At 40.2% G+C, this 11,924-nt stretch overlaps 1 protein-coding gene across 3 annotated transcripts in view; it reads left to right on the forward strand.

The window, feature by feature from the left end:
- UPF2 (UPF2 regulator of nonsense mediated mRNA decay) overlaps positions 1-11,769 on the forward strand; it is a 112,531-nt gene extending 100,762 nt beyond the window's left edge. For 2 of the 3 annotated variants that reach the window (XM_070601553.1, XM_070601551.1), the window contains exons 20-22: positions 3,754-3,895; positions 5,072-5,192; positions 10,494-11,769. In XM_070601553.1, the coding sequence (XP_070457654.1) occupies positions 3,754-3,895; positions 5,072-5,192; positions 10,494-10,503 (273 nt within the window). In that variant the 3' untranslated portion in view covers positions 10,504-11,769. Of the gene's footprint in view, positions 1-3,753; positions 3,896-5,071; positions 5,197-10,493 lie in introns of those variants that run through there. The other variant, XM_070601554.1, reaches the window with a different exon arrangement.
- Positions 11,770-11,924: the final 155 nt, after the last annotated feature.

Genomic DNA, 11,924 nt, shown 5'->3' on the forward strand with positions numbered 1-11,924 from the left:
GCCGGCCCCCAGACAGATTCTTGATACAGAGTACTACACAGGCCTAAGGACAGTTATTCAGAAGTAGTTCAGGATTTCACTTTCTGCCCACTGGTTGGCGAGCTCTTTCTGCTGAGCAGGTGATTTTTTTTTTAATTGACTTGTGATTTTGTTTTGCTAGTTTTATTTTCAGAATGTATAGGAAGCAGTGAGGGAGACTTTTATTTTGAACTTTATATTTAAATGTATTCCTAATAGGTAATATTTTTGGAGTACCTACTATGTACTAGGCACTACATTAGACACTTTACATATTTTATCTCATTTAATTCTCGCAGCAACCCTAAAAGATAGTATTGATATTCTCATTTTATAGGTGAGTAAAAGAGTGTTCTTAAGTAATTTGCTGTTTCATACTAATAAATGGTAAGGCTGAGGTATGAGCCCAGTCTGTCTGTCTACAAAAGTCCTTGTTCTTAACTTCTTTTTGGCATTCCCTAACAAGTATATATTTCATGAAGGAACTGCTTATAACGTGGAAATGAAAGTAAATTTGAGGAAGGGGCAGAAAAAAAGATAGCATAGAATTCATAATTGTAGAAGAAGGAAAAATTGACCATCCTCAGACCATATGCACTAGAATTTAGAAATAAACAGCCCACAACCAGCAATTTTTAAAGGAGACGTGGTTTAAGAGGATGTGGAAGTGCTTTTTTAAAAGGCTGTGTTCAGAGCCGTAAGAACAAGGAAAGGTAATCCCACTGCTTGTGGAGAGATTATAGAAAAAACAACTATTCACTTTACTTTTCATGAAAAAGAAAGATTTTCAACCCAAAAGGGTAAATTAAAGATTGGGTAAAAGCAGATGATATCAAAAGTGATAGTTTATGTACTTTAAATGAGTCCTTGTCTTCAGACATAAACAATTTATATTCTTAAGGACTGAGAGAACTTATGCAATTCTAGAGCAGTTGTCATTAAACTTAGAAAAGTCTTACAGAATGGCCCAGTAGTCAAACATTCATAATGGGCAAATATTTCTCTTTTCAAGAGCAAGGAAAAAATACGTTCTGAAAACTTCCCAATCCAGTAAACTTAATGTCAGCTTTTTTTTTTTTTTCCTGCTTTCTCTCCTCAAATCCCCCCTGGTACTTAGTTGCAGGTCCTTCTAGTTGTGGCATATGGGATGCCGCCTCAACGTGGCCTGATGAGCGGTGCCATGTCTGCACCTAGGATCCAAACCGATAAAACCCTGGGCCGCCACAGCAGAGCGTGCGAACTTAAGCACTCCGCCCCGGGGCCGGCCCCTGATGTCAGCTTTTAGCACAATTCTAGATTGAGTTTTAAAATAGATGATGTTAGCATTAGGAAAAGGAAAATTAAAACCAAAATGAAAATACCACTGTACACTCACTAGAATGGCTAAAATTAAAAAGACTGACCATACCAAGTGTTGGCAAAGATGTGAAGGAACCAGAACTTTCATATACCGCTAGTGGCATGTAAAGTGGTGCAACTACTTTGTAAAACATTTTCTTTTCTGAAAAAGTAAAACACACCAGATTTTCCCAGCTTTTCCATTCCCAGCATTTTTCGTTTAGGAGAAATGAAAACTTGTCCACACAGACATTTATGCATGAATGTACAACGTATTTATAGTAATCCAAAACTAGAAGCACCCCAAATACTATCAACAAGTGAATGAATTAATTGTGGTATATTCATACAAGGAAGCACTACTCTCCAATAAGAAGGAATGAGCTGTTGATAGGTATGACAACATAGATGCATCTCGAAATCATTGTGCTAAGTAAAAGAAGCTGGACAAAATAGAATACATCTTGTATGATTCAATTTATATAAATTTTAGAAGTGCAAACTAATGAATAGTGACAGAAAGCAGGTTAGCCAGCGGTTGCCTTGGGATGGGGTGGAGGAAGAGATGGGTTACAAAAGGGACAAGAGGAACCTGGAGGTGATGGATATGCTCATTATCTCAATTGCAGTGAGGTTTTCTTAAGTTTGTGTATATGTCAAAACTTACCAAATTGGGGCCTGGCCCTGTGGCCGAGTGGTTAAGTTAGCATGCTCCAGGCAGCCCAGTGTTTCATCGGTTTGGATCCTGGGCGCGGACATGGCGCCGCTCATCCAGCCACGCTGAGGCAGCGTCCCACATGCCACAACTGGAAGGACCCACAACTAAGAATATACAACTGTGTACTGGGGGGCTTTAGGGAGAAAAAGGAAAAAATAAAATCTTAAAAAAAAAAAACTTACCAAATTGTACATTTTAAGTTTGTGCAGTTTCATGGACAAAGAAAACAGTTCAGTGGTTACCACAGGAAGGCAGGTGAGGGGTTGACACAAAGGGTGAAGGGGAGCACTTATGTGGTGACAGACAAGAAATAATGTACAACTGAAATCTCACAACGATGTAAACTATTGTGAATTCAAATTAAGTTTGTGCAGTTTATTGTATGTCCGGTATACCTCACTAAGGTTTTTTTTAAAAGAAAGGTAGTTGTGAGCTCATAAAATAGAAAGTGGTCATTGGAGTCCGTACGAGACCACTAAGAATGGGCCGCGTCAAACTAAGTTCACCGGGGAGGTGAGAGGCCTGCTCGGCTGGCGGCTAGGTGGGCTAGCTCACGTGTAGTTCCAGTGTGGTATGTGAGACACTCAATTATCTGCTGTGATAATGTGAAATGTGGTTGTTTTGGATTTGTAGATAGTTTCACACCCACACTTAATATTTTTCACCTGAGTGTGCCTGGCCTTCTGCATTTAGTGTTCTGGGTATTACATTTTAAGACGAACGTTGACTAAAATGCGTCATGAAAGAAAGTACCGAGAGAGGACATCTGAGATAATACAAAGAATCAAATTGTCAAATCAGACTCAGATGAATCAGAGATCTTACACAGTGTTACAAGGATGCAAGTATTCGAAAGGCGTAGATCAAAGAGAGAGAGGTCTGGGTTCCTAAGCACAGCTCCCCAAGTCCTTCCTGTCTGCATCAGACGTGCCTTTGGTCCAAAGTGTTAGAGGAGGTCTCTCAAGTGAAGTGTGCAAATTATACACAGCAGAGAGAATTTAGGTTATGAAACATCTCCATTTTATACTTAGTTATGTAGCTTAACAATTTCTGGGGAGCCGTGGCCCATAAATTCAAAGGTTTGTTTACCTTGCGCAATCCTAAACCGGGGACATCCTGCTAAAAACAAAAACATTCCATAGATAAGGACTCTTTTCCCTAGCAGAGAAATAGATCCCCATAGGTCAGTTGCTTAACTCTGCCTCCTTTCCAGCATCACAGCTGTCTTTAGAAATGTGAAGGGCTATTAATACTGAAGGTGAGCTAGATTTGTTCTGTACAGGTCAGGAGGGCGGAACCATTTGAATGAAGACAGTGCAGATTACAGTTAGCAATCTAAAAGCCTTTCTGACAATTAGCCATGCATGACAGGGCCTGCAGGTTGGAGAATGATCCCTTCTTGCTGAATGGGCACTTCTAAAAGGGTGCAGGAAAGAGGGGCCTTCTGTTTTTCATGGTGGTTGAACTTGATGGCCTTTTACTTCCTATCCAGCCCTAATGGGTTTGTTTCTAGTAGAGTCATACTAGTATCTGTTTATGTTCTTAGGTGATATTGTCTTTATTGACTTACAGCAAAAGAAAGACATTCTTATTTTTCTAAACTCGCTTAATTCTACTATTTTATTTGAAGTCTTTATTTTCTCAAGCCCTCTGTGATTCCTTTGTATTCTTTTTCTCAGTTTAAGATCCTTAATGTACCCATGTCGTCCCAACTTGCTGCAAATCATTGGAACCAGCAACAGGCAGAACAGGAAGAGAGGATGAGAATGAAAAAGCTCACACTAGATATCAATGAACGGCAAGAACAAGAAGATTATCAAGGTATAAATCATGTTAAAGCAGAAGTGGAAAGTTTTTATGCCTTTTGGACATTTTAAATATAGAATATCAGAGTTGTTATTCTTTACCTTTTCATGTCATGTTTGCATGTATTCAGCCTGAGAGATTGATTTTTTTCTTATCCTATTCTGTCTTCATTTTTCTTTCACTTACTTGTAAAATAACAGTAATGTAATTTTCATATTTTGCTCCCTCCATAATTCCATACTGTTAGAGCTGTTTTTGCAACTGAGATCACAGTCAATTTTTTATTGCCCCATGTTGCCAGTCAACTGTGAGCAAATTAATTCAGCAAATATTTATCAACTCATTTTGTCTGTTTGGGAATCCTGGTCTCGGGGACCCCGTGCTCCTTCAGATTTGAGGGTGTACTCAAATTAGGATTCTTGTTTTGTGCAGACATACCCAGCACTCTTGGATTAACTGGAACCTTGTGTATAGAGTCCATGGGCATCTCATAAGCCAGCCTTTTGGCATTCTTGTGGCACCCAGATTCTAGAACTGTAACATGATTGTTTATATAGCACTGTACTGACAAACGACTTTTTGTGCAAGAGATTGTTGTGAAAATAAATATCTGGTTTTCGATCTTTAAATCCCACTTCTAGAATCTTCTTTCCCAGTTGATGCTCAACATTCTTAATAATAATAATGGCTAACACTTAGTATCCAAGTGCTTACTATGGACTGGACTGTGTTTTTTTGTGCTTTTGCAAAGCATTTAATCCTCACAACAATTCTGTGAGACAAGTGTTATCATCATTCCCATTTTACATTTAGGGAAACTGAACCACAAGTCCCATAGCATATAAGTGGCAGAGCTGGGATTTGAACTAATATTGTCTGGCTCCCAACACTGTGCTCATAGTTGTGCTAGAGTGCTTCTTATTCTGTTTTACTGCCTCACAGGACGCTTACATAGTGGCCAAATTGACAATAAGGGGAACATGGATATTAAATGCTACTAAAGAGCACACCTCATCTCCTGATAGGCCCTTTAAGTACTTCTCAATCATTTTAGTTTGCATAATGCTTATTTTTCTTTAGTCAGCCACCTGACAGAACTAATAAACTTCATCTCCCTGGGATTTTATTTGCTTCATAGGGGAGTCCGTTTGCCAGAGTTAACCACATTTTCTGTTTTGCTCCTAATTACAGAAATGCTGCAGTCTCTTGCCCAGCGCCCCGCTCCAGCAAACACCAATCGGGAGCGGCGGCCTCGTTACCAACATCCAAAGGGAGCGCCTAATGCGGATCTAATCTTTAAGACTGGTGGGAGGTAGGAGTCTCTCATTGCTTCCTCAGCTCTTTGTTTTTCATGATGTCCGTATGAATGAATTAGATAGTTCTGGATTCTGCTTAGTGATAAAGGCCTATTTATTAGCAAAATAGAAAAGTCTTTGAGTTGTAGCTATTTGAGAGAAGAAAACCTGGGTGTTAAATAGTTACAGTTTAAAAGAAAATCTTGAATTCAGCCACAGAGATCTTTCACTCTCTGTGAGTGGACTTCTTTAGATTTTTTAATTTTCTCTTTGGTATTTATTTATAGAGAGGACTAGTTACAGACTGGTTGGAGAGAAATCACAGGCTTTATGTTAGGATTTCTTAGGTCAGTGTTAAGTAATCTTAATGTTTACAGAAACTCAAAAGCTATTTGCTAGACTTTCAAGCATGCAGATTGAGTTTGTTTTGAGAGTTTTTGTTTATTTTTTTAATTATAAAATGTCCTGCTGGGATCCATGCCAGTTCTACTTAAACTTGAGGTGTTTAATGTAAAATAAAACTCTATATAAAGAATTTCACATTGAAGATGTTTCCTGATAACATCTCATTCATCTTTTTTTAAGGAGTAAAATTATTTGAAGTTTTTCTGTAACCTGATCTAAAGACCCACACCGTCAATTCAATTTTCTGTCTTGTGGTTGGGTTATGATCAAAGGGACATTGTCTTTGCTGCTCTTACTGATCTCTCTCAGGGTGTTAGTGTTTAGACTGAGGATATACTGCCTCCCTCAGATGTCACCTTCTTGTTGGGGGCAGGCGAGCAGGTGTAGAAGAGAATGTGCTGGGGGTAGCCGCAGTAGTTCATTGTTGAAGAGAGTAGCACTGGGAAAAAATGCAGATATTGGAGCCTATCTCTTTTGCTCACTGAATATATTTATGTGATGCCAATAACATTTTTCTTTGAACTGTATGCTCAGACAACTCTAATGAAATTGCAATTTAATGAAAATTGGTTTGTCATGGCAGTTTAGGGATCTGTGTTTTATTTTTTAGAAATCCAAGTTAGAAGTGATTTACAAACCTATCTAATTAGGCATAATAAGATACTAGATTATTTTTAGTTGTGCAAACTTCATTAAAGTCCTATAATAAAAGCTTTTATTGCTGCTAAAATGTAGAAGCTGGCTAAGTTAACAGGCCATGAAAATTTTAGTTTCTTTTATATTTTCTTAGAGTAGCTTTAAATATATATCATAGTGTTCTTGATAATGTCTGTTCCCTCTTCTTATCTTGTTATTAGAAAACAAAACTATTAGATTATGTTTACCATGATGTTTTTCCATCAACTTCACCTGTCCATGCAGCCTGACATCTCTGAACAATTATTTCTATTAATTCTCTAATCCCTTTTTGATTTGGATATTGCAAGTGTAGTGTCTTTTCCTAATTTTTAAATGTTTGAATGACTTTTCAGAATCAATAAGAAGGAACTTAGATATATAATTGGTATTTGCAGTAGTATTTTTCCTGTCAGCATACAGCACCTGCCATGGGTTCAGTCCTGCACTGTGGAAAATTCAAAGGTAGAAGAAGACAGAGTCTTTACCCTCACGCTTGTAGTCCAGTGGGAAAGCCAAGGACAGGTACTTGGAAGAGTTGATTCTCCCCTAGTCATAGATTTATTTAAAAGAATCAATCGAGAGTCTATTAAGTAGCCAGCATTTCTTAGGCATAGGGGAAACGTGTAAACTTACAGCTGCTGTAAGAGATGCGTATATGAACACAGAGTATGCCTTTCTTAGTTTCTTACCAGTTACTCAGTCATTTTTCAAAATTCTTCCTTAACGGTCTGTTTTCCTTCCCTCCCTCTGGCCCCTCTCTTAGTCAGACTTGGAAGAATTGGTTACGTTTGCTTTTTCTTGCTCACCCCCCACTCACTGTGTCTGACTGTAGTCTGCTGCCTCCCTCTGCCGGTTCCCTGAAGCTGCCTTCACTGGAGCCCTGAGCTGCCGCCTCCTGCCTTCAGTCTCTAGTCCCCTAGGCTGTCCCGGGGCACTGAGCATGTGAACCCTCCCTTTCCCCTTGGTGTGCTCTCTTCCCTTGTCTTCTGTGGTTCTGAGGCTTCTGGTTTTTCTTGTCCTTCCCTGACTCCTCCTGCTCCTGGCTCCTGTTTGGGCTTGCCTCTGCCTAGAGATGCTCGTGTCCCTCAGGTCAGTCCTAGGCCCTCCTCTCTTACTCTGTGTACGCTCCACAGGAGGTGTCCTCCCCTCCCGAGGCTCACTTACCAGCAGCATTTCTGGCCCACGCCACGCATTTTAGTTTCTGATGGTATATCCAGTTGTCTTCTAAACGGCCCACCTGGATGTCTCATAGGAAAGTAAACTCGGGCTGTCCCCCGCCCCCAAGCCTCTCTCCTCCTCTGTTCTCCTGTTCAGTGAGTGGAAGCACCGCTCACCCAGTTGTCCAAACTAGAAAAGGAGGTTTTATTTTTGACTCTTCTCTCTCCTTCAACCTCCATGTCTGGTTAATTAACACATCCTCTGATTCTACTACTGAGTGGCTCTCACACTTGCCCATTTTATTCCACCCCCACTGCCGAGATCCTACATCAAACTACCATCACCTCCTGTTGGAATCCTGCCAGCAGCCTCCTGATCTCCTTCCCAGTCTCCAGTTTGAACCCCTTCCAGTTTATTGTCTCTGCCAGACCCACAGTGTTCTTTCTAAATGCACATCTGCTATCTGACTGTGAGAGCACTTCTGCTTAAAACCCTTCAGTGACTCCTCGTGGCTTGTAGGATGAAGTCCGAACGCCTCAGCTTGGTTAACATGGCCCTGCATGATGGGGATGTGCTTTCCTTATTGGCTTTATCTCTTGCTCATCTTTCCCCTCCTCCCAACCAAGCTGGCCTTACAGTTCTTCTGATTATGTTCTATTTTGCCTCCCTCTGTTTGCAGTCCTCTCCTGCTTTCCCCGCCTAACTCCTGTTCCTCCTTCATGTCTTACTTCAATATTCTAAAGTCTGACATAGGTCAGTGTGTATATGCTGTCCTGGCTCCCTCTATTTCCACAGACCCCGTCCTACTAATCGCCTGCCAGCTTGTCTCTGTCCCCTGTGAGAGCAAAGACTGAGGCAGAGATGGAGCCGTGTCTCATTTTTCCATCATATCTCCTCCATAGCTCTTGGTGCCTGGCACATAGTAGATGGCCAGTGAATATCTGTTGAATGGACAGGACTTTTAAAAATCTATGCTTAGTCATTTAGTAAACTTTCTTCCTATGTTCTGCTTCTAGCTCTTCTTCTCTCTTGTTTTCCTGATTTCATGAGAGTTCCATCTCTTGAGCTACTCTCCCTACCTGTTTTAAATCTCTTCTTAAAATCATAACTTGGAAAAAAAATCCTAACTTGTCTATCACTCTTGAAAATGGCCCTTTGTAGAGTATTATGGTATTTTCAAAGCCAGTGTTCTAAAAATGCAGGTGCAGATGAACATGGTAGAGGAACAAGCAAACATATGTAAACGTGAGTTTTTGAGCCTTTCGAGTACCAAAGTTTCTTTGCCGTTTTTTAAGTATTAAGTGAAGAAATGTAGTCATTTGAAAGAACATAACTGGTGGGGTGGAGTCTCCCAGTGGTTTGGCTCCCCTTTATTTTCTTCTATTTTTAATGCTGGGCCAGTTTTGGCAGCAAGATGTGTATGTAGAGCGATGGTTCATCAAGTATCTTAGGGAGAACATGCTGAGCGGTGAGTTCCTACAAAGGAGGGAAAAGAAAATTCTGTGAGTGAAGTCTGAGAAATTGTTTCCCATTTGACTCTTAACTGGGCTAGTGCTTTTTAAAAAAATTAGATATTAATATTGTTGATGTTATATGGTAGATAAAGGGAAATTTATTTGGAAACTGGTTATTAAAGCAGTTTAAAATTTTTCTTCCCTGTGGATTTTGATAAGGCTCCCAGACATTAATTATAATGATTTTTGTATTTTCTAATCAGGATTGAAATAGGGCTGTAAGTTAAAATTTTAGCCCTTTTCACTGGGCAGAAATTCTCTAACAAACTATAGGCATTTGCTTATAATGAGTTAAAATAGCACTAGAGCTCTAAGTAAAACAGTTATCCAGGTATTCTCTAGTACAGGACAAGGTAGTTTTCCACTCTGCTAGTGTTGAAAAAACTGAAACTTCACGGCTGACAAGCATTAGCAGTAATGTGGTTTATGCTACAAGTTCATGTGGATTATATCAGTGCTTCTCAAACTTTAAAATACATATTTTAATCATCTTGACTCTTATAAACTGCTGCTTCTGGGTCATTTTCTAACAAGCTCCCAGATGATGGCAAAGCTGCTAGAGTGCAGAGCACATCTGAATAGCAAGGGGTTATACCATCAGACTTTTAGCCCATCTTAAGGAGTGTGTGCATTTTTTAATAGATATTCTCTTTATGTCCCTATTGTAAGATTAAATAAGTGATAGTTATTTAATAGTTCTCTCAGGGAATACTTGTTTTATTGACCTTTTTCCAATTCAGTTCAGTTTTGCATGAGTTATGGATATATCCAGCTGAAGATAGACTTTTCCACGTTTGCATTTTATTTTTTGAAAGCTTCTTGCTAGTGTAACTTGCCTTGTGAGAAACAAGCTGTATTAGTTTGCTAGAATTGCTGTTCCGAAGTGCCATGAACTGAGTGACTTCAACAACAGAACTGTGTCGCCTCACAGCCCTGGAGGCCAGACGTCCGAGGTCAGGTGTCGGCAGCGTTGGTTCCTTCCGAGCGCTGTGAGGGAGAATCTGTTCAGGCCTCCTTCCTGGCTCCTGGTGGCTTGCCAGCAATCTTTGGCCTCCCTGGGCTTCCACAGCACCGTCCGCTCTCTGCCTTCGTCTGCACGTGGCATTCTCCTTTTGTGTGTGTGTCTGTGTCCAAATTTCCTCATGTTGTTAAGGACACAGTCCTGCTGGATTAGGGTGCCATCCTACTCCAATAGGGCCTCATCTTAACTAATTATATCTGCAGTGACCCTATTTCCAAATGAGGTCACATTCTGAGGTATTGGGGCTTAGACTTCAACATATGAATTTTGAGGGTAAACAATTGAGCCATAACACAAAGCATGAATTCTCAGCATCTTAGAAAGTAGGAAATGTACTGGGATCACCCCTTCCAAAAATGGTCAGAATTGCTCTTTTTAGCGCCCGTCTTGCGTCTTCGTCAGAGGAGTTTGTGGGCTCTTTACAAAGCACTGATTATCAGGAGATGTCAGGCAGCAGTGGCTGGTGGTGATAGGGGGCCTTTTCTTGCTGGAGCTTTGTCCTTAGCAGTAGTGCTTTAACATTGCCCTGTTTGTGCCTCCAGGAGACGTTGATCCAGCAGCACGTGTCATTTCATTAGGTCCTGTATCTGATGTTGTGGATAGTGGAGTCCTCCAGCAATTGAATGAGAGCAGTGGACACATCTCAGCATGTCGGTCTAGAGAGTTGCGAATCTAAACCTGGGACAGGCTGGGGCCATGAGGCGGAAACAGCAGCCTCTGCCAACACCGGAACAAGCCGACGCTTCCAGATAAGGCATAAACGGCCTTTTGTAATGGAAATCACGTGAGGGTTAATCTTCTCTTGAGAATGGCAGTCATGAAATGAGATGGTTAACTTGACTACTGAGCAGTTACACCAAGAAGAGCGTCAATGAGATGATTGAGCCGGAGAAGAAGCGGTTGTAATGGTAATGGTATGGGGAAATGAACTTGAGTTTTAAACTTGATTTGAGTTACAGTGTCTCTGAATTGAACATCCCATGTTGGAAGAAGATACATTTGGGGGCTCCAGGACTACAGTAGAAAAGTATAGAGCAAGCAGTAAAATCTCCTAGTAAAACTTACATGCAGGACAACAAAATGATGAAAGATATCCAGATACCAGATAATCCACCAGGAAGGCTTTTGTTTAGGAATTTGTTTCAAGAGGAACAAGGGATGAGGGAGAAAAATCGGTTTTATCCATCAGAGTCAGTAATATAAAATTGCCTATTGGGGTAAAAGAAAAACGTGAAGCTTATTAGTATAAAAGAGTGTGAGTTCAGATGGCTTAGGGAAGTCTGACACCAGCCTAAGATCAGGGAGAGTTGAGCCCATTGTAAGTATCATTGACAACAAGCGTGCCAGTCAGCATGTCACAGAAAATGGACGAAGGACAACAAGAAGTGGATCAGAAGATTTTGTTGACCTTCATGGGTTTACAGCCTCTGTCTCTAAACAAAGTATGGAAACAGTAGAGCTTTTATTTTGCTTTTGGTTTTGTTTTGTTTTGTTTTGTTTTCCCCCCACTAAATAGAAATGAGGGTTCTTAGTCTGTTTCTGGCAATCTGTTAATTTATTAGGATAGTTGTCTTTCGTTTGCTTTCCAATAGGCATAGTAATTTAGTTAAAGAGCACATCTGTATGCTGCAACTTGATTACATCTTTTTTTCTAGCTATTTTGCATTTTTTCTTTTACCATGTTTCAGTTTCTGCATGTAGAATTAAATGAGAAACAAAACTTGTAAAGTTGTAACATTTCACATGGAAATGCTGCCCGATCTTCACCAGCTTCAGAAATCTGACTTTGCCGATGCTGCAATAAAGTGTTGTAATTTAGATTTAATGTGCTTGCGTTTTATTTGGTTTGGGTTTTGGAAACCTATTCAATGGATAAATCACTATCTTCCAGGGTCGTCTTCGACCTTTATAAAATAGTCTCGGAGACCATTTCTTTAGCATTTCACTGCTAGTGTTGCCCTCACTTTAGCATT

The sequence above is a fragment of the Equus przewalskii genome, chromosome 30 (assembly GCF_037783145.1).
Source record: "Equus przewalskii isolate Varuska chromosome 30, EquPr2, whole genome shotgun sequence".
Lineage (NCBI taxonomy): Eukaryota > Metazoa > Chordata > Mammalia > Perissodactyla > Equidae > Equus > Equus przewalskii.